The sequence below is a fragment of the Neoarius graeffei genome, chromosome 24 (assembly GCF_027579695.1).
Source record: "Neoarius graeffei isolate fNeoGra1 chromosome 24, fNeoGra1.pri, whole genome shotgun sequence".
Taxonomy (NCBI): domain Eukaryota; kingdom Metazoa; phylum Chordata; class Actinopteri; order Siluriformes; family Ariidae; genus Neoarius; species Neoarius graeffei.
This window is the reverse complement of record NC_083592.1, coordinates 44,969,692-44,996,251: the sequence shown is the minus strand read 5'-3', so window position 1 is coordinate 44,996,251 and position 26,560 is coordinate 44,969,692. Positions and strand designations below refer to the sequence as shown.

Genomic DNA, 26,560 nt, shown 5'->3' with positions numbered 1-26,560 from the left:
GTTCTGGGTTTGAACCTGCCGGTGGCCTTTCTTTGTGTGCGTTTCCTCGTTGCACAAGACGGTGCATACTTAATGCTGGTCCCAAGACTGGGGAGGGTTGCGTCAAGAAGGGCAATAAAAAGGAAGGGGTTGAAAAATCAATTGGGGCTTTGCCCTATATTCTTCCCCTGTCACAAACTGTTACCCATGTGACAATTTAAATTGTTTAATTTTTTATTTAACATACTGAAACCAAAACGTGTGCTACTCCTACGATTCAGAATAACAGAGCACAAAACAGCAGCTTAACTTCATTTATTATTTTTCTTCTTCATAGTGAAAACCTGCCAAACATTAAAAATAAGATCTCTTGAAACTATATGCAGGTGTTCTGATGCAATCAAGAAAACAAAGAGAGGAAAAATAATACTACAGACTCCAGGTCATAACAAACAAAAATAACCAAGTGATTTGATTCCCCAGGGAATGTTAAACAATCCAGGATGGGATATGGGTTTTTTTGGGGGGGAATCAAGACTTCCGACCCCCCCCAATTATGGATTTCCTCAAATAATTGGGTGACATGGCTAGCTTTCATCAAATGCACTTGTTTTCTGACTGGATATTCCATGTGGACGTTCCTCTCTCTTCATGTTTCTTTGATAATCAAAATCTTCCCTGCACAAAGCCACACAAAAGAAAACCAACTCTCTCCAAACCATTTCAATCGTGTCCCAAGCCTGATCTCTCTCTAAAGTCTGGAACATTATGAAACATGGCCATGAACTGCCTTTCATACAAAATTCCTGATGCAATTCTTACAGATGGCACGATGAATTATTTTTTTTTTCCCCTCTCTTCTTTGGATGAATGAAAATGCTCTCTGCAATCAGATTGCTACCTTTGGGATCCTGAAGCTTTATGGCCAGAAAAGTGTACAAAACCCATCAGATGATCAGAGTCCCACTGGTGGAGCCAGAAACAAAGGAGGCGACATGTTGAATAGAAATCTATGGGGAAAGTCTATACCGCCAAAGATGGTGGTTGTATGCGTACATCCCGCCCCCTCTTCAAGAAGCCAATTGTGTTGTTGCACTGATATAAGTACACAATTGTATATGTGTAGTAGAACTAGAACCTGTGGGGGTGCTTTTTAAACCTTATTTTGGGACAAAGTCACCAAACCTTTTAAGCATTTTTTTTTTATCAGATTTAGTTTGTGATTCGATAGATACAATTTTTGTGGCCACAGAACATGCAGTTATGGCCCTCTCCCCATTCATTTAGATAGGTCCTGGGTCTTGTAGCCCAAAATACTGTAACTGCCCAGATATGTTACTAAGATGGCTGCCGAGTGATGAGACCTGCCCATACGGACTTTGATGTAGTTTGTCTGGGACAAAAACCTGGAAGATGGCAAACTTCCCAAGTTTACAGACCTCCAATCAGTGTAGTTACACTGTCAGAAATAGGGGTACAGTAGGAGTCCATTTCAGTCCCCCATGGTACAGTCGACACCTAATGTACATCTTCGGGCTCATTATTGGACCTCAAGGTAACTGTGTGTACCTTCTTAGGGCCAAAAAGGTACACGTGTTCCCAAGCAGTATATAGAGTACAAATAAGTACCTTTAGAGCTAGGGTACTTTCTGAGAGTTTACTATTACATTATAAGCATTTAGCAGACACTGTTATCCAGAGTGATGTACAACATACATACCCAGAGCAGTTTGGGGTTCAGTGCCTTGCTCAAGGACACTTCAGCCATTCCTGCAGGTCCAGGGAATCAAACCAGCAACCTTTTTGTCTCAAAGCTGCTTCTCTAACCGTTAGGCCATCAGAAGTCCGCAAAAATTAAATTCAGTAGTTTGTCCTTTGCAAAAGCAGACATTACAGAATCTCAAATGGAATTTAAGATAAAGAACAAATCAGATTTAATTTGCTGCATGAAATGCTTTTGTTGCCGTTCTAAGTCATTTAACACCTCGTGTCTTCTCAAGGACGGTCAAAACTCTAACAGCACCTGATCCACAACATGCTTCTAGGCTTCACTGATCTTTTTGTTGTGTTTAGCTTCCTTAGGAATGCATTTCTATACACATCAAATAGCAACTTTAAAAAAAGTGAGTTAATATTTAATGCACTAAGGCAATGCGTGTGGAAACCTGGACACTTTTCTGTAATAAACGGAGTGCAGCTTTCTGAGAAGGACCCGTCAGTCAAAGCTGATGAATACACAGCCACTTTGCTAATCGACCTAAAGCTACTCTAATACAGAGTGCTACAACTCCAGGGACACATTGTAATGCTAAATGTTATGGGGGGGGTGATTGCTTGTGCTTGCTCGGTCCTTTTCCTCCAATTAACATTCTTCATGATCATAAGAAAACTGAAAAAGAACACAATTTCCCCTGAGCACTTCAATTAAACCCCGTTATTAATCCCATATCGTGTGCATAAGGCTTGTTCACGGACACCGTGCTATAAACCAGCATGCAGGCTGGTGAAAAACCGTGACTGCATAGGTGACTCTAGTACTCTAAAAGAACATACTCGAAGGGTTTAAATGTCATTCAGCTTGACAAAATCCTGACATGCACTTTTATACAAAACTCCTCCCCCAGTCCTTGCATCCTGAATTGTCTGATGTGTCTTGGTGCATCCTCCACTCCTCAACATGGCTGCCGTTGAAGAGACAAGGATGCTAGGAGACCGTGAAGAGCTTTCCCTTCTCCTGAAAAGCAGGCGACAGACAGAGAGGGTGTGTGGGGTGGTGTTGATCCTCTGCGACCGTCCAGGATCTGTCAAGCTCCAGGTGTGCCCGCAGAGTCGATGAGGGGGTCGCTGCCCTCGATGGCGTCCTGCAAAGGCGCTTGTTCGGCGGGCTCAGCCGCCACCACGATGGTGTTCTCATCCACCAGCTCGCACGTGGGGTTAGCGAATGCAGAGAGGGGAAGCGTGATGCGGTGCATCTCTCGCTCATGCACACGCTGCTCATGCTGCTTCTTCAGGTCATGACCCCTGTGAATGACAGAACAGGATGAGCTCAGGTCAGACAGTGGCATTTCATCTTCAGAATGATGTCAGAAATATTTTTTTAAAAATAGCGTTCTTATTAACCACTCCCTTCCATGAATAACGTGCGTGAGCAAAGTATATTAGTTTTTTTTTTTTTAACAAATGCACATTTTAGGAGATTTGGTTTAAATTTGTAGCTACTTTTAATGCTCTTATTTTAAAGGAGCAGTAGGTGATTTTTAGATGAGGTCAACTGCAACAACAAAACATGACAAGCCTTCAACTTCCCAACCTCCACATTTGTCTCTCAATGTCTTTAGGAAAGGGGTGGAGCTTAGCTCATTTCCAGCCCAGAAAAAAAAAAAAAGTGCCTCAAATGAAGAAACTAGCCCAATCTATTGCATGGTAATATTATAATTCATGCTTAAGTTATCTTTAAAAGTATTGTCATCATTATTGTAAGTCCAGACACACTTAAATTTTTTTACAAAGTGCACCTTTAATAATAGAGTAACATATTCCAGTTATTCAAATGGGTCTTGACATACAAGTCCTATTTTCTTCAAAATTTCAGAATGTGTATTGCTAATAATAATAATAATAATAATAATAATCCATTAAACTCTTCTCACTCCAAGACCAAGATTATATTTTAGAGCATGTCTTAAGAAGGCGTCGTATTTAGGGAGCTGCAGGATAAGAGTGGAACTCGTGTGCAGCCGAGGGCGTGTACTTTTAGTCTGGGTCATTAATCAGTGATGGGACGGAGCGTGGCTGGACCAGGCCAGGAAAAAAGAAAAACATCTTTCACCAGAGGCAGTCAGCGAGGAGGATGATTGAGTGTGTACAAACTACCGTTCATGGCTTGCCATTTGGACTGCAGCCGTCTTCTGCTTCCCTCTCTTCAATCTTTCTTGTTTTCTCATCACCTTCTCAGCCAAACCGTTAATTAGTGCACATCCAGCAATAGCTAATTCTAAAGTATTGTATAATAACAAGCTCGCTATTAGGCCATGATAGGCTATTATATTGCATACAGCACCAGGCAAGGTTTGTTAGTAGGCTCACTAGGACACTAACATGCTATGCTAACTAATATACTGTTGAAACGAGAGCTTGAAAGTTATACAGTACATTTCCAACAACAAGAATTTTATTTTGCACAACAGAAACACGATTTACAGTAGAGATATAAAAACATGGTGATTATGAAAAATAAAAAAAATATATATTGTATTGAAGTTTTGTGCCTCGGGGCCAAGTGAACTGAAAGTTGTCTGTGGTTGGTAGAAGAGAGCAACTGGACTTGCTTAAAAAGTCTTGAAGACGTTTCGCCTCTCGTCCGAAAGGCATCATCAGTTCTGTCTGTCTAATAGGGAGTATCAAGTATTTATCCTCTCATGGATCATCATAGAATCCGAATCAGAATGCTGATGGCTGCATTGAAGGTGGCTGATAGATGTCATAGACCCCCACCTCTGTTCAGTGATGGTCGTTCCAGGTTGACAAAAATGAACGATCCTCTCTGGCTAAGATGTCTGCCAGTTTTCTGGAAGTCCTCTCATACTCCCGCACTAGTTTCTACGCACTTTGGGATGAGTTCCCTTCGACTAGTGCGGGAGTATGAGAGGACTTCCAGAAAACTGGCAGACATCTTAGCCAGAGAGGATCGTTCATTTTTGTCAACCTGGAACGACCATCACTGAACAGAGGTGGGTGTCTATGACATCTATCAGCCACCTACAATGCAGCCATCAGCATTCTGATTCGGATTCTATGATGATCCATGAGAGGATAAATACTTGATACTCCCTATTAGACAGACAGAACTGAGGATGCCTTTCGGACGAGAGGCGAAACGTCTTCAAGACTTTTCAAGCAAGTCCAGTTGCTCTCTTCTACCAAGCACAGATTACTATGTACCTGGATGACTGAGTATCTTCACAGATAAACTGAAAGTTGTCTAGTTAAGCCCTAGTTATTTTTTGCTAAGAAATATAAAAAGGAGACTATAATGATTTTAACAAAAGCCAGAATTTTGAATTTATGCAAAAGTTCATTTTGAATAATTAAGATTTAATTTTTAATTTGTTCTCTTAAAAGATAAGTTTAGGTCATAAAAAGAATTTTCCCTGACACCCAATTATTTTTGTTTAGTGGACCGAAAGCTACTGAATTTGAATAGCAGACTAAAATAGAACAATTAATGAACTTAGGCCCACATGGCCCTAAATTCTCTGCTATTTTTTCCTGCTTCACCATGACCCAATTCAAGATACTACATCATGCATCACGCGGTGGGCTTTCCCCATTTGCACAAGGCATTGTGGGATACAAATTTGAAACGGGAGAGGAAAATGGAGGACATGAGTGAGAGTGCGAATGAAACGTGAAAGACCAGCTACTGTAACGGAAAGCGAGAAAAGACGTTATGTTATATACGAAGGAAAGGAAATGCAGGACCAAACTAATAAATATCGGCAGTCAGCGAGCACCTCGGTGTGATCAGCTCTTTGTTTAGCGACAGAATGATGGAACTGTCAGTGCACGGTCAAAGGTAAACCTGTAAATGGCAGTAATGCAACACTGTGGATGCCAACTGCTGTAAAACCCAAAAGAAGAAGAAGAAGCAGGTGAACCTGTGTATGCACACATGGACTTCCTGTCTGTTTGACTGTGCAAAGCGAGCGATTTCATGCACATTACTTGCTTTAATCCCCTCAAATTAAATAACTTCCCAGCCAACTGTTTGTTTGTTTTTTTGAGATATTACAGAAATAAACATCACAATGACCAAATTTCAGAGGGAACTAAATTTCACCGATTTTATGAAATCGAAAGGCTGTTTAACTTTAAACGGAAAAAAAAAAGTGGATTGAAAACCTGAGTGGATGAAAAAGTACATTAAATTTTTATATACTAATGGATTCAGAATTTAGTCATTTATAGAAATATAATTTTTTTAAATGACAAATTATAGATACTGCATTTGGCCTTCGTGGTTTCGTAATAAACAGTATAGATAGAATTAATATTATGTAATCTTAGCGGATTTTAGAAATGACTCGATTAAGAGAGACATTTCACTCATTTCTGCTTAAATTTACATTCCCAATCTTACCTGTACAGAAAAAGAAAAAACATTATTCACCCAACTTCCTGATTCCTTTTACTCACCTTCCATAGACAAAAAACACAACATCATTTCACAACACTCCCCACAACATAAACGAACGATTAACTGACAGATTACTCTGGAGCAGCCAAGAAGACTCCACACTAATTACACTCAACCAGTTCTACCGAATGACTTCCAGCATGTGCTGTCTTGCTTTGTTTCTTCAAACCCTCGTTCTTACAAGCCATGCTTTGTCTGTGTCCTTGTTCTGATTTCACGCTCTGCTCTCTTCTGTACTGGCCCTAATTCTCTGTGCTGCTTTGTGGTGGTGTGTTTGTTCCCGTGTGAGCATACTAACCGCTTGTAGAAGTAGCCCAGTGTAATTCCCACTCCCAGTATGATAATGATGGCCATCATGATGATGGCTAGGACATAACCTGAAAAAGAACACATCAGCACATTATTAACACTGGGCTCTGGGGAAAGCTGAACAGAGCGGGTCATCTATCCGAGCATTTGCAAACTGCATGAGAAAACTAAACCCAGCTGTATTCTGCTGCAATGGAAACTTCCAGATCAGAGCCGAGCTGCTCAAGCATAAGAGAGGAGTTTGAGGGTTTACATTTACAAACAGTAATCCAAAGCACAAGACTTACCCGTAGTGCCTAGGTCTTTCTTCCTCTTGGGTCCCGTCCTGACCCGCTGACTGACCCCCACCACGGGCTGCACGGCGGCGCCTTCTACTGCCTTCACCTGCTCAGTCGTTGCGTGCTGTTCTCCAGAGGGGCTTCTGACGCAGGTTCCTGCTCCTGTGCAGTTTTCATCTGTGGGTTACAAGGTCATTTGGCTGAATGCACATTCAGACAGGATTAAAGGTGTAAAGTGAGTTTCAGCCCCCCCCATTAGCATACAGCAGGGGCATTCAACTAAAACTTGTAGAGATCCAGCTACATACAATTCCTTGCATACAAAGGTTCCGATAAGCAACTACTACTAATTATTATTATTATTGTTTATTAACTCATCCGTCCGACAGGCGATGAGCTTATGCCATCATGTGTTGTCCATCGTCATCCATATTTCATGAAAATCGCTTCTTCTCCTTCAATTCACCCTTTTTTCCCCCCTCTTTTTGGCAGAAAGGTAGGTCTGCCTGGGGTGCATACATGTCGCTTCTACCCAAATTTGCATAATTGCAATTAATAATGAAGATATGGAGTAATTAAGCCCTAACGAGCAGTTTCCACACAAATCGCTTCTTCGCCCTCAATTCTTCACTGATTTTGATTCTTTCTGGCATGAAGGTAGGGGTACCTAGGGTGCATATAACTTCTACCCAGATTTGCTTAATTGCAATTATTAATGAAGTTATGGACTAATTAAGCCTTAATGAGTAGTTCAACAAAAATCGCTTCTTCCTGGTCAATTCCTCGCTGTTTTGGATTCTTTCTGGAAAACAGGTCGGTATTCCTAGGGTGGAGATCTTGTAACATTTATTGTGCAAGATGGCCCACTTTAGATCGTTCCTTCTGGACTAGACGGGGCCAGAGTGAGCTACGCAGTCATTGACAGCATTATCCAAAACAAAATTTGGCTCTTACAATGCTAAAAAGATAAAGAGAATATGTTCATGGCTATAAAGAAGACAGTTTAAATGGTTGTTTTGTTTCCTAGTAGCATTTCACCTTACTATCATCACTGCTTTTAATTAGCCATCGGGCGGCACGGTGGCGTAGTGGTTAGCACCGTCACCTCACGGCAAGAAAGTTCTGGGTTCGAACCCAGCGGCCGACGAAAGCCTTTCTGTGTGGAGTTTGCACGTTCTCCCTGTGTCTGCGTGGGTTTCCTCCCACAGTCCAAAGATATGCGGGTTAGGTTAACTGAAGTTGTGTAAATTGAGGAGTGATTTCCGGAGAGGACATTTTTGACGGATAAAGGACCCTGTCAGAGGCGCTTAGTTTACAAAAAAGTAACTTCCACTTAAATATATGCTATTGTGAACGAAAGTACAGTATACGTCCCAAAGTAAAACTTTAGTGCTTAAAAATGCGATTCTGAATTTAACCAGTAAAATCTAAGTGTAAGAATTAAATGAAATGACCACAAGGTCAAAACTGAGCCCAGATTTGACTCTTAAACATGTTTATAAAAACTTATAAAAAGGGACATGACTGCTGTAGATAGAGCTGGTGTGTCCCTGTAAAATAAAAAAGAAACTCCAGCATTTATACACTAGACTTAGCTGGTGTTATTCAAAAAGACAGCCGAACACGTTATTTAAGCCACTTGTCTTTACAATATAAAAAGTAAAGAGCTCTCCTACAATTCCCTACATTTCTAGTGTGCACTAAGCTCCGTTACCGTGCTGTTTTTCGTCATGACCTTGACCCAAGAAACAAATGGTCCAAATATGCCATATCATCAACCAACCATTATACCAGTGTGTTCATTCTTACAAATCACACCATGTCTAAAAATACAACTACAACGTTATATTGTCTATTATGTAGCACTTCCTGCGTGTTTGTGTTCATTATTGGTCTTGGGTTGTGTCTTGTCTGGTCACAGAGACAAAGCTTAGATTGAATTTTTACTGATTATGCAGCTTTAACATGACAACAGCTGCGATAAGCCTCCATTAGGAGACAGCTTGAGCAAACACTGAGATCTTTCACATATATTTACCTTCGAGCCATTTGTTAGAGGAAACAGACCTTAAAAAAAAAAAAAACAGCACTATGCTTGACGTTTTAATGGGTTCATGCAAGGGAGAAATTTGAGCTGAGAACAACAACTCTGCTCATCTTCCCTTCGCCTGTCTACTGAGGGGTGTTTAACAAAAAATATATTTCACCTCACCCAAGCGCAACCCCCATTTAAATAAAAAAAAAATAAAAAACCACAAACCTTGTTTACCAACGGCCAGGTTTGAAGAAGTGACAAACCAATCAGGTTCTGTTACTGTGGGAAGCGTTTCATTTTCATCCAATCACAATCCAAGACTTCTTCCTTGACTACAGCTGCTTGACAAGTTTCCTCAAGTTCTCCTTTTCACGCACTCGCAGAAAGTATTACGACACTTTCAGGAAACTATACGGCCCGCTAATTTTAATAAGCTTGAAGGAGGAGGTCATTAAATCCCTTCTCTGCCTTTGCTTAGACGGATTAATCCTCCATCGCAGACTTGTTTAGTAAACCCTGCAGCACTGGCTCTACACGATGGCCAAACATGGGACGGAGAGAGAATGTGATTTACTGAGCCAACAAAATTTACAGTCGGCACAATCAAACCTCCGTGAGGAAAGCGTTCACTCACTGGGGAAAATTGTTTGCGCTGTATTCAGAAGCATAAAGAGAGCAAGACAGACGGACAGACATTCCACAGGCTAGTGCATATGGTGTGATGTTCCTGAGAGCTATTTTGCTAAAAACGAGGGCGTTACCTCACCAGGCTCCTTTCTGCTTTTAGTTGAAGTTGAGAAGAGAAAAGAGACGAAAAAAAAAAACCACACTACCCACCACAGATTGTACTGTGACTGAAAACCCAGAAACCACAGAGTCCTCCACCCTTAGTCTTTTTTTTTTCTTCCTGTAATTGTAAAGCGACCTTGGGTGTGAGAAAGACACGATATAAAATTATTATTATATTATTTCGCCTAGTGGAAAATGTAAAGTCGTGCCTTTACCTCTGACTGTTACAAAAGTATTAGCACTGGAGACTCCTTCCATTAATGCTAAATAAACTACTACAAGAAAGAAAAAAAGTGCCAATAATCATCAATTGTTGTTAAATAGCAGCATTCATTACTTCATCTCATCTCATCTCATTATCTCTAGCCGCTTTATCCTGTTTTACAGGGTCGCAGGCAAGCTGGAGCCTATCCCAGCTGACTACGGGCGAAAGGCGGGGTACACCCTGGACAAGTCGCCAGGTGATCACAGGGCTGACACATAGACACAGACAACCATTCACACTCACATTCACACCTACGGTCAATTTAGAGTCACCAGTTAACCTAACCTGCATGTCTTTGGACTGTGGGGGAAACCGGAGCACCCGGAGGAAACCCACGCGGACACGGGGAGAACATGCAAACTCCGCACAGAAAGGCCCTCGCCGGCCACGGGGCTCGAACCCGGACCTTCTTGCTGTGAGGCGACAGCGCTAACCACTACACCACCGTGCCGCCACGCATTCATTACTTGTCTTTGATAATGAGAAATGTTCACCATACATGTCCATACTGTTACCATGGAAACGATAGCAAAATTAGACTGAGTGCATTAATATAAACATAGGATTTGTTTTACAGCTGGAACTACTTTAATATAAAATCATCGTCTGATCAATTCAGCAGAACTGTAGTAAGAAGAAAATATAAAAGCAGTGTCTGTCAGAATAACTCGTTTGTGGATGCTGCTTCCTGAAATAGATGCAATATTTTCATTGAAAGCAATATCATAGCAGGGTTTGAACTGTAAATTCATCTTTGTGGGGGTCTCTTTAAAAAAAAAAAGGAACGGAGCGTGGATGCGATGAGTAAATATATAAATAAATATCCTAACAGGTGTGCTTTCCGTGAGTGAGAGGCTATGTGGTTCATTAGGCTATACGTGCATACACACGGAGTAGTCTTTTTTTTTTTTTTATACTGTTGAACATATTGTTTTCGCCATTTTCCTATAGCCTACACTTTAACAACAGTGTATTTCTAAAACTGATCCACTTTCTTACAGTCCACAAGAGTAACAGATACAAAGTGAAAAACTGTTGAAATGGATGTGATTTTAAGTACCGTACAAATTTTCACATCCTGTGCAGCAATGTTTGTACACAGTGGTAACTGTAATAACTGAAGCAGTGATGAGCCTTGTGGTTTTCCGGAGAGGATGCTTTTGAACAGACACACAGTTAAACCACGTGAAGCTCCGCCACAAAAAAAAAGAAAAAAGAAAAAAAAAAAAAGGTGTCTCTTATCTGTTTCAAGTCTTATTTGTGTTTTTTTTACTGTGCAACAAGAGTATTCTGCTTCAAAAGAGACAAAGATTTTCTTTAAAGGTCTCATTGCATCGTTTTTTCATTAATTGTGCGGTGATCTCTAGTATGAATGAATGCCCTGTGAGCCGGTTTTGGTGAAAAAAAAAATGCTGTGGTTCTCCTGTTTCAGGCTGTTCTAGTTTGGTGGAGGAGTGGGTAACAGCAATCAGTGGCTAACAGCAATCAGTAAACGTGTTACCTCTGATTGGCTAACAGCACTGTGACGCTACCTCCAGTGGGTCAGAACAAGCGGGTGTGGGTGTCTTTGTAAAAACTGTTTTGATTGGCTATTATGGTCTCGATATCTATGTTTTGACCAATAACAAATGTACAGTGGGGCAAAAAAGTATTTAATCAGTCACCAATTGTGCAAGTTCTCCCACTTAAAAAGATGAGAGAGGCCTGTAATTTTCATCATACGTATACCTCAACTATGAGAGACAAAATGAGAAAAAAAAAATCCAAATCATGGTGGAAAATAAGCATTTGGTCAATAACAAAAGTTCATCTCAATACTTTGTTATATACCCTTTGTTGGCAATGACAGAGGTCAAACATTTTCTGCAAGTCTTCACAAGGTTTTCACACACTGTTGCTGGTATTTTGGCCCATTCCTCCATGCAGATCTCCTCTAGAGCAGTGATGTTTTGGGGCTGTCGCTGGGCAACACGGACTTTCAACTCCCTCCAAAGATTTTCTATGGGGTTGAGATCTGGAGACTAGCTAGGCCACTCCAGGACCTTGAAATGCTTCTTACGAAGCCACTCCTTCGTTGCCCGGGCGGTGTGTTTGGGATCATTGTCATGCTGAAAGACCCAGCCACGTTTCATCTTCAAATGCCCTTGCTGATGGAAGGAGGTTTTCACTCAAAATCTCACGATACATGGCCCCATTCATTCTTTCCTTTACATGGATCAGTCGTCCTGGTCCCTTTGCAGAAAAACAGCCCCAAAGCATGATGTTTCCACCCCCATGCTTCACAGTAGATATGGTGTTCTTTGGATGCAACTCAGCATTCTTTCTCCTCCAAACACGACAAGTTGAGTTTTTACCAAAAAGTTCTATTTTGGTTTCATATGACATTCTCCCAATCCTCTTCTGGATCATCCAAATGCTCTCTAGCAAACTTCAGACGGGCCTGGACATGTACTGGCTTAAGCAGGGGGACACGTCTGGCACTGCAGGATTTGAGTCCCTGGCGGCGTAGTGTGTTACTGATGGTAGCCTTTGTTACTTTGGTCCCAGCTCTCTGCAGGTCATTCACTAGGTCCCCCCCGTGTGGTTCTGGAATTTTTGCTCACCGTTCTTGTTATCATTTTGACCCCACAGGGTGAGATCTTGCGTGGAGCCCCAGATCGAGGGAGGTCATCAGTGGTCTTGTATGTCTTCCATTTTCTAATAATTGCTGCCACAGTTGATTTCTTCACACCACGCTGCTTACCTATTGCAGATTCAGTCTTCCCAGCCTGGTGCAGGTCTACAATTTTGTTTCTGGCATCCTTTGACAGCTCTTTGGTCTTGGCCATAGTGGAGTTTGGAGTGTGACTGTTTGAGGTTGTGGACAGGTGTCTTTTATACTGATAAGTTCAAACAGGTGCCATTAATACAGGTAACGAGTGGAGGACAGAGGAGCCTCTTAAAGAAGTTGTTAGAGGTCTGTGAGAGCCAGAAATCTTGCTTGTTTGTAGGTGACCAAATACTTATTTTACCAAGGAATTTACCAATTAATTCATTAAAAATCCTACAATGTGATTTCCTGGATTCTTTCCCCCCATTCTGTCTCTCATAGTTGAGGTATACTTATGATGAAAATTACAAGCCTCTCTCATCTTTTTAAGTGGGACAACTTGCACAATTGGTGGCTGACTAAATACTTTTTTGCCCCACTATAGATAACACGAATTTTACATGACATTCAACGAGATTTAAACGAGACTAAAGATGGCGACTTACAAATAATGTGTAAACATTGTTGGAGTTAATAAAGTTTGAACAGCATGAAGGAACATACCCCAACCCCCCGAAATTAATAAAAAAAATTCTCAACAGATTTGGCATAATATAAAAAGGTTGTTTTTTACTCAGAACTAGATCGAACTTGACGCCAACGGCGTCGATGGGGATGCCTCCGCCCGGTAGACTACACGCCTTATTAAGTTGTGATTTGGGGATGGACATTTGACCTCACAGTAATCTTGACCTGGTGAAATTACTTGTATCAGCCTTGGAGACATTGTGTTCACCACCGGCGCTTTAAGGGGGGGGGGGGCTTCGGGGGGCTCAAGCCCCTGGGCCACAGCCAATCAGGGGCCTCGTAAAGGGGCCTTGTAATATTAATAAAATAATAAACTGTCGGAATCGTGGGCCTACATTAATGTACGGATATAAATAAGGTTAGAAATAAATGAGCGCACAGTAGCCTGCTGTAAGAGACATGGTGGATGTGGTTCGCGAATCGAACACCCACAGCTGCACCAGAATAAAATGTAACAAAATGTAACGTCACACACGAAAGCACGCCAAAGACTGCAGACTACAGAGACACAAATTTAGAGGCTTTGAAAGATGAAGCGTTCACATGTTAGCGGGGCGCATAAAAGGAAGAAAAAAAAAAAAGAGAGAGATGCAGGTAATGATAGAATCGTTGCCTAAAGTCACAGACTTTTTTAAGGTAAGGATCACCAATCTGTTCAGAATATCAGCTACTTATCAGTTATCAGCCGTACCAGCAGCTAGGCTATGTGAAGCTAGGCTAGATATGCTATGAGGTAATGGATAGCATATTATTACATTAAGGTACTGTTTTTTACGTTTGTGAAGGTGGAGGAGAACCAAGTCAGCGAGGCAGATGAGACAAACTGGAACTGTGCTGAGGAAGAGGAGGGTGTCAACTGCTCAAATGAAACCGTGAGGAGGAGGGATGACGGGCAGGACGAGGGGCTAGCTGAGGGTAATAGCATATTTCCATGGGGATAATAAAATGTCTAAAACGGCATCTACTGAAGAAATTGATGAAAAGATTGTAGCCTATAATTTTCACAGTTCGGGCAGCAGACAGCGTAAGCATACTGAGGGGAATAGCAATACAAAGCTAGCGCAGATCCACATTTCTCGCTAGCTGTGTTGGGTGTGTTGTTAACCCGTGTGGATTTAAGTGAAATACTTGAGAAGTTCTGTGGTCAAGACAACGTTTTAAGGTAAGGACACTTGATTATTAATGTTTGCCCGCCGTGGCTTGTTGTTGACGAAAGGCCCACATGATTTTGCCTTATGCAGCTACTGCTAGCGTCATGCTTTGAACTAGGTTAAGCTCATTTGCGCTAAAGGATGGGTTTATTGAAGGACTTTGATGTAGCTAGTTTCTTTTTAAAAAATCGTATGCTCAAAACAGTATGCGCGTGTTCATCATGTTTAACTTTTTTCTTGATGGAGTGCGTGAAATATTGTTGAGTGGTATTTCGATGCAGTCATGTCAAAAAGGCAGTTGAATGCACGGTCTTATTCAAGGAGAAGGAAGACTTGCATGATGCTTGAACATAGATCGGTAAAATAGACCCTAGTAGGACTTGGTTTCGTGTATTTCGGTCTGTAGAGTTAGGAGTTTGGCCGCTGTCCATGGTGTTTACGTTTCATGTGGCCGCTGAGCCAAGTACCTTGACTTGCAGTGAATGTTTGTTTTCATGCCGCCGAGCTATTTTTATGTATTTTATTTTTTAAAAGGACTTGTCTGTAGGTGTGTGTGTTTTATGTTTACAACACATACATTATAACGCACGCGCGCTTGTGTGGTTATCTCTGGCCATGCCCCTGCATGAAAGTTACGCAGTATCACTGTCCTGTCCGTGGTAATAATCAGAACCGGCTCTGTAATGATAACGCGCGCGTTCTTCTCTCCCTCTGTGGTCGGATGTGTTGAGCGATGTGAGCGTGGGCCTTGCGCAGCTACGCTGAGCCAAACGTAACCTATCGTAGGCTTCTAGGCTAATTACGCGCTTACACTGTAAATGCTTGACACGTATTGCAAATAAAATGTGTTTTCCTGGCCAACGGTAAGGGTAGGGTTGACAGGTAGCCTATGGGGGGCCTCAAAAAACCCAGTAGCCTCTGGGCCACGGGTGTTGATAAAGTGCCCCTGGTGTTCACAAGGTTTTCGGACAGACATTTGACCTCACAGTGACCTTGACCTTAGACCTCTTGATCTCAAAATCTAAATCAGTTTATCTTTGTCCCCAAATGCACAAATGGTGAAAGTCTGGTGAAATTCCTTTCATTCGCCTTGGAGATATTGTGTTCACAAGGTTTTGGGACGGGCGCACGCACGCACGGACAACCCGAAAACATAATGCCTCCTGCACCTTACGGTCGTGGAGGCATAAAAAGCGGAAATCCACCAAAAAGCAGAAAACTCTCATCCCTGCCTAGCTTGTGACCATGTCATGCATGCTAACGTGGAGAATATGAACATGCTATTTTGTAACAAAAACCTTCGAACAATAAGTTCATGTTTTACTTACAGCTTGTGAGCTGGTGGTCGATCGTCTTGACGGTACAGATCCAGGGATTAAAAACAACCTCGAAGCAAAACCACTACTGAAGGCACCGAAGTTTGAAAAGTCACTGTGGTTGAAATGATCAGAACACAGTGCTAACGTTGCATTATACTTCGCTGGTGGTGTTCCAAAAATAAATTACAACCATTTCTTCTTCACCTCTTCCATCTTGGGCAAGAAATGCAACGTTGATGTCTTACTCCCACAAATAACACAGGCACGGACTTGTTCAGCCATGTTTTCAACTTGCTGTTAGGTCCTCTTCGTTAGCTACTGACGAGATGGGCTCTGCTATCTCTCCTCGCGCTTAAATCCGAACTTTCTTCCCGTGGGCGGTCGCAAGCCAAGGTGGGCGAGGCCATGAATACTAATTTTCAAAGTGACGCAAGTTCGTACGGCTTTTTCAGATCCGCTCGTTTCATTCATCTCATTATCTCTAGCCGCTTTATCCTTCTACAGGGTCGCAGGCAAGCTGGAGCCTATCCCAGCTGACTACGGGCGAAAGGCGGGGTACACCCTGGACAAGTCGTCAGGTCATCACAGGGCTGACACAGACACAGACAACCATTCACACTCACATTTACACCTACGGTCAATTTAGAGTCACCAGTTAACCTAACCTGCATGTCTTTGGACTGTGGGGGAAACCGGAGCACCCGGAGGAAACCCACGCGGACATGGGGAGAACATGCAAACTCCACACAGAAAGGCCCTCGCCAGCCCTGGGGCTCGAACCCAGGACCTTCTTGCTGTGAGGCGACAGCGCTAACCACTACACCACCGTGCCGCCAGATCCGCTCGTTTTTCCGACTATTTTCTTTCATAAGCTAATACAGGGAATGGGAGTAGAATTACATTTTCACATGCAGCATGCATATGCAACTTGGAGTGAACTATGGTATTTCAAAAAGAGCCAGTATTAAATGTTTTTGGTGGAAGGGCACCTTTAAAAAAAATCATTTATAACCTCATCATACGGTGAGTGATTTCCGGAGAGGACATTTTTGACGGATAAAGGATCCTGTCAGAGGCGCTTAGTTTACAAAAAAATGTAACTTCCGCTTAAATATCTTTCTACTGTGAATGAAAGTACAGTATACGTCCCAAAGTAAAGCCTAGTTAGTGCTTAAAAATGCGAGTCTGGATTTAACCAGTAAAATCTAAGTGTAAGAATTAAATGAAATGACCACAAGGTCAAAACTGAGTCTGCATTCTACTAGTAGAAAGTAAAAGCCACTGTCTCATCATCATGCAGACAAAATAGACCAAAGTAGTCTGTTTCCAGCAGGTTGCTGTTGTGATCTTTTTCTTGAAAACTTACCCAACGAATTAAACCACGGTCAACTGGTTCTTCGACTGAAAGGATTAATGTGCATGTATGTATCTGTTAACATTTGCGAGCTCTCATCTCAAAAGGATAGTTTGTGCGCATAGTGGTGTGGTTTTGCTGCATTCACCAGAGTATATACACCTAGCTGTAATGCGTTCTTTTGGAAAACATGTTTATTCTTCTTACTATTTAAGGCTAGTTGTCTATCTTTAATGTAAATATTACTCAGTATACTGAAGAAAATTAGCTTTATTTGTGATTAAAATATAATGATGCTGCATTTTTGGAGACCCCCATAGATGTATGATTTTACTGGGAGCCAGTCCTCACTCTATGGGAGCTCAGGTCCCGCTGGCTCCCACATAATTCGAACCATGTCTTAATTTATGTCTTAAAAAAGCCCTGATCTCTATAAATGGCACTGACTGCAGATCTGTTTTCATGTTAGTACTGTAGACCAGTTATGAGCAGGTTTAATAAGATGGCTACCTTGGCATGCCTCGATAGCGCAGTCTTCTCTCTGGAGTTGTCCATCTGCTCCGGAAACATAGCACCAGGGCTTATCCGAGTCATCAGGATTACGGCAATAGTTATGGTCCCCGACACCTGTAGAGAAATACAACACGTTAACCGATAGAGATTTAAAGCTCAGGTAGGTTTTTAACAGAACTTGCCTCTCTGAGCCCAATAAACAGCATACAATGTGAGAGAGTGACAAAGTTTTTATTTATGGTTATATAAAAGTCATGTCCAAAAGGAAAGGGGAGAAATCCAGGGCACAAGTCCTAAAATGGGAATTACAGTGTCCAAGCGTTGTCTCATGGCTGATTCTACTACATAATGAAACAAGGCATTGAACAAACATATGCTGTTCTTGCTCAGTACGTCTTTCTACTGTATTTCTCCCCCTGCGTGTGCGTCCAAGGAAAATGCCATCTTATAAAAAGCTTCTTTATGCAAATAAACTTGAATGTGGTTGATCAGTGAAAACACTACAGTGCCTGATGTTTCAAGGTAGCTTTTTTTTTTTTTTTAAATCCTGAACTAAGTCAACAAATGCTGGCTTCATGTGCTTTCAGAACGCCTGTAAAAATAGTCCCTGCCCTAAACATTACACCTTCACGTCCCGTCAAGCCGTGACTACAATTAGGAGCCTAGGAAACTAGTATGCTCCTCAGGTTTCCAACTTGACTTGCTGACCTTTATTCTTTAAATCATGGCACAGGAAAGGAGAGTTCGATCACTTGAAGGAGTATATTGTTTATTTCACCATGGCTTACGTCTAGATAAAATACATATACACACACACAATCATATTCAAATGTACAAGATCACAAGACAGATGAACAGATATTCCACGAGCTAGTGCACATGGTGTCCAATACCTGAAAACTGCTTACTGCTCAAATCAAGCACACACTCCACAGAAACTAGGGCTAAAATCAAGAACCAACTCAAATATACACATTAAGTTAGGAATAAAACATGACCGCGTGTACTATAGGAAAAATAAATCAACACCACATGGTGTGATGCTTCCAAATGAGAAGCAATGTTTACTATTTTCTTATAACATCACATCCTAAAAAACTAATTTTACATATTTCTCTCTCTCTTATACAACAACAATTTACCAACACTAACATTTTATTTATTAAAAGACTGGCACTTTCTGTTTAGTTACATTTAACGTCACGGAGCAGCCATAAAACAAGTTAGTATGCATTTTCACTTACATTATAGGGCAATTCCATGAAATGGTCAACCCAAGGGGTGAAAATTCATTTTTTTATATATGGCGTTAAATTTGATTGGGTTATTATTAGTAATGATTGGTTCATTCACTGCAGTCAATATTTTTGTGCTGAACTCGTGTCACGTGACTGGCAGCCATTTTGAAATGGACAGATCCAAACACATACTTTAAAGTGTATATCACGGGTAAATTCAGGAGCAAGATCAATGTCTCATCTCATCTCATTATCTCTAGCCGCTTTATCCTTCTACAGGGTCGCAGGCAAGCTGGAGCCTATCCCAGCTGACTATGGGCGAAAGGCGGGGTACACCCTGGACAAGTCGCCAGGTCATCACAGGGCTGACACACAGACACAGACAACCATTCACACTCACATTCACACCTACGCTCAATTTAGAGTCACCAGTTAACCTAACCTGCATGTCTTTGGACTGTGGGGGAAACCGGAGCACCCGGAGGAAACCCACGCGGACACGGGGAGAACATGCAAACTCCACACAGAAAGGCCCTCGCCGGCCCCGGGGCTCAAACCCAGGACCTTCTTGCTGTGAGGCGACAGCGCTAACCACTACACCACCGTGCCGCCCCTCAAGATCAATGTAATTCTCCTATTTTATATGAAACTTTGGTCAAATATCTGTGACATTCTGCATTCGCTTCAATTTTTTACCTTGCGCAATACCAGAAAAATTCAGTTGAAATCAAGCCATTTGAGGTGAATTGGTCCGCCTCTGAAAAAAAACTTGCCATTTGAATTTCCCGGGAAACATTGATTTTTGTGACGTCATCTGCAGGACGCCTCCTTCTGAATCCTATGTCAGCGCTAGTTTGTTTACGAGAAAACGACCTGGTGGTTTTCTGCAAATTTCTTCAACGTTATCGTGTAATTATTAAAATGGTTAACAGATGTATCGTAGGAGGGTGTAGCAACACCAATCTTGATGGGATTAGTACTCATCGTTTTCCAAAAGACCGGACAATGAGAGAGAAATGGGAGCGCTTGGTCTACACAGGCTGTGCACTGAAACCGTGCAAAGCTCGCGCAGCCTGTTGGCGCTTCCGCAGATAACGTCACGAATCTGGCTCCAGCCTCCCTTGGGATTTTTCCAGACGCATTTTGTTATTTTCTGCTGTAGACAGATGGCCTTGTGCAAAATTACCCTTCTGGATGAGTGTGTAAAGGGACATACTTTCATATAAAAAAACGAAATTGGTCCAGAATATGCCCTTTAAACCCAAAACTAACAGACACAAAGAAGCACTCAAACTGCTGTCAAAAGTCCTCATCAGGCAAGTTAAACTGCGTTTTATATCAGATGGACCTTATTCTTTACATTTCCATGAAAAAATTGATTCCATTGAGTAATCGATCACAGCTTTGGGGCCTTTTAGATCTAAGTAGCTTTGTTCGCTGATTGATATTATGACTAAGAAAGAGAAAATGGCCGCATTTCATCTCTCTGTACATCAAATCATATGTAAATTTGGAAAGTGCTGTGTCAGTTACCAAGAATGTTGCGCCAGTTACTGTACATTCCATGATCTCAACTGTCAGTTCTAAACATTTTTCATAGTTTATTTATTTCATTGTATACTATGGCATGTTAAAAGCAAAGCTGGAAAAAAATGTTAATAAACGTGCAACAAGTTTCACAGAAACTGCCGTTTGTACTTGTGAGTTCACAGTTGTCGAATTTGCCAAGTTGCGTCAGTTACCAATGTTATCTGCATGCCACTAAATAAATTATTCATATCTGGGAAAAACTCTGTTGTCCAAGATGGCCTTTGGACCTTAAGTCATCATACATTTGTTTGAGTTTGTTCTTTCTATAATAGCCACACAGTTTAATTTTAAACCCTCCGAATGTTGCGTCAGTTACCTGTGGAATTGCTAATATTTTTTTCTGCACAAAGGCCTCCACACTGAAGAACCATAAGCAATTCCATTATTAATACTAAATTTAATAAGTAAATAAATAAAAAAACAGCAGTGTGGTGTTTATGGGAAATAATCGACAATTATATAATAGGTGAAAGATACAGCTTGCTTCCTAGGTAATGAGCTCAAATATGAATAATTACGATGCCACACATAGGAGCACGTGAAGGCACAATTAAAGAGAAAATACAGTCACAGAATGACTAGAGAGCAAAAATTAAGCCTACAGTGATATGTGGACACCATCACGTGGTTCATTTTGCAACAACGAACAAATCCGATGTTGTGTAAATACATTAATAGATGGTGCCACCCTGGAGTGTGCTCTTGTCCTGGCTTTGCTAGAGTTTGTTTAAAAAGCTGAACAAACACCAAGTCACAAATGACTCATCATTGTGCTACATGGTTTACTTTCAAAATGGCAACATACACTCATGACAAAGAGGAGCACTAAATATACAGTGATAGATTTCAGACTCTCTCTCGGTCTCACCTGTGGCCAAGTCTGAGTGCAGTGTGACGTCATAGTCCCGGTTCGTACTATTCCAGTTCAGACAGAAACTGCCCGAGGACGATTTCTGCTGCTTGCCCCTGTACTGCACACCACTGCCCCTTATGCACTCTGCAAAGTGTTACAGAACATCTTTAGGTGAATCAATACATTCAGTCGAATCATTTAATGACTCATTTAATGTCATGTTTACCTTCATTATCACAATTCTAGTTTTTAGCACAATTCACTATTAATGCACATTCACAAGGCACATTTAACAGTTATTCCACGAAATCGAGTTGTACATGAGCTGATAGCCGATGAGGTGCGTAGCACCGAGTTGCTTATAAGCCATGTATGACGAGATTGAGTGGAATAACTGTTTTATTCTATCTACATTCACTGGATTTTGAGAAACAGAGCATTTTTATTTTTTGCAAATTCAATAAATTTTTTTTTTTAATACAAAATGTACGACAAAATCATTTCCGCTTAGAATGTAAACAAATCGGCAAAATGACAGGAGCAATTTGTCAAAAAAAAATGCTATAATAATAATAATAATAATAATAATAATAATATTATTATTATTATTATTATTGAAAAAAAAGAGATACACTTTCTTACCATCAAATACTTTTATAATATTTTAATTATAGTTAATTAACTATATCTTTAATTTTAAATATATAGTTAATATATTTTGTTGCTTTTTTGTATTTTTTTGGGTTTTCTTCTTTAGTTTTTTTTTTTTTGGCGGTTGGCAAACCAACTTAACGGTGCATTACTGCCACTGACTGGGCTGGAGTGTGGAACAGGAGATACTGGGGGGGGGGCACTATATAATTTTAGCCATTTCTGCTTCTTTTATATACTTGATAATTTTGGGTGTTTTGTTTTTGAGTTTTTATTTTGTCCTTGACTGGTTCAGCAACACATGCCACCATTTTGTTTTTCTCTACTCATGGTATATGAACTGACAGCCTAGTAATAGAGCAGCCAATCAGAGCACGCGATTGCTCATATCCCGTGGATGTGGATAGAATATATATTTTTTAAATTGTTACATGTTTTTTTTCTGTATACTGTATAGTCAGCTTGTTCTTGGGATTTTTTTTAATTCTATGTTGTCCTTTTCTTTTTGCATGTCTGATAACTTGCTGCAAAACAATTTCTCACCTTGGAATCAATAAAGTAATCTATCTATCTAATCTATCTATTCCTGGGTGGCACGGTGGTGTAAGTGGTTAGTACGGTTGCCTCACAGCAAGAAGGTTCTGGGTTCGAGGGCCTTTCTGTGTGGAGTTTACATGTTCTCCCCGTGTCTATGTGGGTTTCCTCCGGGTGCTCCGGTTTCCCCTACAGTCCAAAGACATGCGGTTAGGTTAATATGGGACAGCCTTGGGCTGAGATGCCCTTGAGCGAGGCACCTAACTGCTCTGGGTATGTGTGTGTTCACTGCAGAGTGTGTGTGATGAATAAAGTTGTGCTTTCTTTCTTTCTTTCTTTCTTTCTTTCTTACAGCACTGGTTCTCAATCCTGCTCCTGGGGGCCCACCTGTTCTACCTACCTGACTGAACTCATCAGTGGCATTTCTGATTAGCTGAGCATTTAATCAAAAGCATGTTAAAATCACATTAACTTCAAATCAGGTGTGTTTGGTTTGGAGCAAGGATATATAAATAGAAGAAATGCAGGATGTGGCTCCAGGATGAGGACTGAGAAACACTGCCAGTACAGATGTGTAGCAATCAGAGTCACGTGGTTTGCCAACATTAAATAGCCAGTGTGTTTATCTCACGTGCTTTGTTTACAACAAAAACAGGAGGAGTTCAGCTGCGTGGTTACATTTCCATCCACAATAACAAGGAATAAGACTGAGCTCATCATCTCACTTTATTGTAAGGTTTTGAAAGAGGATTGGGAAGAAGAAGAAAAAAAAAATCACCTTAATTTGGTGCAATAATTAATAAGAATAAAATTAATGCGTGTGAATAACACATTATATCCATTTTTTATACTTTCTACCTTTATACTAACTAATTTTTTTTTTATTATAATAACCTGAACAAAGAGCCTCCTACCTTCAAGAAGGGATGAACAATCTCCCAAAGCAGCAGCAGTAAGGCTTAGCAAAACCACAAAGTGCACACGACAGGCCATTTTCAACGCTGTCTTTTAGCCTGCTAGCAGCTGGAGTTCATAGCGAATCCAGTTAAAACTGTGTAAAATGATTCCGCTAAGGAGAAAACGCTCCCTGCTGAAACCGCTGAGCTGCTCAGTCCCTTCTAGCTTGATAAAAGCCAGTTCTAATGCAGCCTTCACAGGCGCATCTGATTTCCTGTATATACGAGTTCAGAGCGAGTTATGAACCGCCCCCAGCGCTGAACAGCCTACCAGGACGGAAAACACGACTTTTTTTTTCCTTTCCCACCCGAGACAACATGTTTATGACTTTGTGATAGGGACAAACATGTATGCTTTATGATAATACAACACTCAATTGCGACGTTATGCATATGCTACGTCTCATTTTTATTCATTCCTGTTTTACTTGCGTTCATAACACAGGTTATCACTATTTTTTAATTCTTAAATCATCATCTTTCCAGTTCATGTTTATTTATCAATTATATTTATTTCCATATTCACATGCCCGAATGCCAATGCTCATCAAATCTAATTTACAAACATCCAACGACGGAAAAGTTTTGAGGGACACGTGAACGCACCATCAGCTCCAGCTTCGTAAACAGCCTCTCGATGTGAGAGGGAGCGGCGGCGGCGCGCAGCGCGTGATCGCGCGTCGTGCTCGAGCTCCTACAAGCACTGATTGCGGACGAGCACGCGCAGCGCTGCTCCCAGCCCAGGACTTTGTTTGTTTGTTTGTTTAGTAAACCAATGTATATACATAATATAATAAATACAATATGGAAAATATACACTAGTTGTACACGGATAACGCAAGAAAGTTTAAAACTTATTTCCATTGCGGTCCATATGAGTGATGACATGATGGCGGGTAAATACTAGTTATACATTAATCACATATAATTATCACATTTCCTTTCCTCTATACATAGTATTTTAATTTTTTTTTCATACCTACGATTGCGACTTTATGGTGTTTAACCTGTAAAATAATTACTATGTATTAAGATTCTCGTTTTATTATAATTATTATTACTTTTTTTTATTAAATTTTCATACATACTCAGTATTAATTAACTTAATATGTGATTCACATATCACATATACATATTAAGTTAATTAATCTTATCACACAGAAGGGCCCTCGCCGGCCCCGGGGCTCGAACCCAGGACCTTCATGCTGTGAGGCGACAGCGCTAACCACTACACCACCGTGCCGCCAATTAATAAATATAAAATACAAATAATAGATATAATAATAAATGAATAATGATAAATAAATGTTGTTCTCAGTCGCACTCTCATATTTACTGTATTCACCTTTCTCCAGATATCAGCAAGTGCTTGGACAACACTCCAGTGCAGCCACGTCTGAAGAAAAGGTTCATTGTATGCAAAAATAGAAATCTTATTTTACAAAAAAGAGAAACATGGTTTTAAGATTTACTGAGCACAATTTATTTTGTGTTTAGGCTATTGAGACAGAATGTTTATCTCATTGTATTTATGCTCAATGTATTTTGTTTTGGTTTTAAATAAACTAAACAAAACATTTTGAACGCTTAAATATTGCCATGTTTTGCCCATATGTGCCCCCCTGAAAAAACACTGGCCCCACCTCGGCCCCCCTAGTAATTTTGGTCTAGAACCACCACTGGATCCTTGATTGTGTAGACAAGTGACTAGATGCTTTTTTACTTCCTTTTTAAAACTAAATTTGTTGGAATGACAAAACGCCCAGATTAGTGTGACTGTCATTATTAGATAATTTCATAATCTAATTTAGATTTAAGTAATGGACTTGTTATATGCCTAAATACTTAATCTAAAAATAGTTTATAAAATAGTTTATAATCGCCTTTTCCCCTGTTGTACAGAGTAGCAGTAATATTAGTAGCTACAGCAGTAGTCGTAGTTTTAGTAGTACTAGCACTATTATTATTATTATATAGATTTAGGCACTGCCTAAAAGCGGAGATCCCATCTGTTTCTGTGTTGTAGAATTTTCTTATATCATAGCCAGTCTCTTTTGTTTTATTTCTTTACTGGCTAGCACTGACCACTAGGCGGCGTGTATGACTGGTAATTACTAACACTGACCACTAGGCGGCGTGTATGACTGGTAATTACTAACACTGGCCACTAGGCGGTGTGTCTCATCTCGTTATCTCTAGCCGTTTTATCCTGTTCTACAGGGTCGCAGACAAGCTGGAGCCTATCCCAGCTGACTACGGGCGAAAGGCGGGGTACACCCTGGACAAGTCACCAGGTCATCACAGGGCTGACACATAGACACAGACAACCATTCACACTCACATTCACACCTACGGTCAATTTAGAGTCACCAGTTAACCTAACCTGCATGTCTTTGGACTGTGGGAGAAACCGGAGCACCCGGAGGAAACCCACGCGGACACGGGGAGAACATGCAAACTCCGCACAGAAAGGCCCTCGCCGGCCACGGGGCTCGAACCCGGACCTTCTTGCTGTGAGGAGACTACACCACCGTGCCGCCCAAGGCGGTGTGTACTAACACTGGCCACTAGGCGGTGTGTATGACTGTTAATTACTAACACTGACCACTAGGCGGCGTGTATGACTGGTAATTACTAACACTGACCACTCGGCGGTGTGTATGACTGGTAATTACTCACACTGACCACTAGGCGGTGTGTATGACTGGTGGTACACGTACCACAAAAAATCGACTCGATGGGTTTAACATTTTTTCTTAGGTATGGTGCTCCGCTGCTATTATTATTATTATTAGTAGTAGCAAGTAAGTAAGTAAGTTTAATTTGTATAGCACATTTAAACACAGCATACACTGACCAAAGTGCTGTACAGAGTCAGTATTTAAAAGACAAATGATCAAAAGAAAAATAAAAAGAAATAAATAAAACTATAATAATAACAACAATAACAATAAGCTGATGGTTAAGGAAAGGCCAAGGAGTAGAGATGGGTTTTTAGCCTGGATTTAAAGGCAGAGATGGAGGGAGCAGATCTGATGTCTGGTGGGAGCTGATTCCAGAGGCATGGAGCAGCAACAGAAAAAGCTCTGTCACCTCTCTGCTTCAGCCGTGAGCGAGGTACATGAAGAAGCCCTGTGTTAGAGGATCTTAGAGACCTTTGGACTGAGTGGGGCTGTAAAAGGTCATTGATGTAGGCTGGGGCCAGCCCACTGA

General features: G+C 41.0%; 1 protein-coding gene across 1 annotated transcript; it reads right to left on the bottom strand.

Moving 5' to 3' along the window:
* Positions 1-279: 279 nt before the first annotated feature.
* On the bottom strand, positions 280-23,563 carry pik3ip1 (phosphoinositide-3-kinase interacting protein 1). Its single transcript, XM_060907362.1, has 6 exons — positions 23,306-23,563; positions 21,222-21,350; positions 17,523-17,639; positions 6,772-6,939; positions 6,474-6,552; positions 280-3,000 (listed from the first exon to the last, which is right to left on the bottom strand). The coding sequence occupies exons 1-6, from the start codon at positions 23,382-23,384 to the stop codon at positions 2,784-2,786; spliced, it is 789 nt and encodes a 262-aa protein (XP_060763345.1). The 5' UTR covers positions 23,385-23,563; the 3' UTR covers positions 280-2,783.
* Between the last annotated feature and the right edge of the window lie 2,997 nt (positions 23,564-26,560).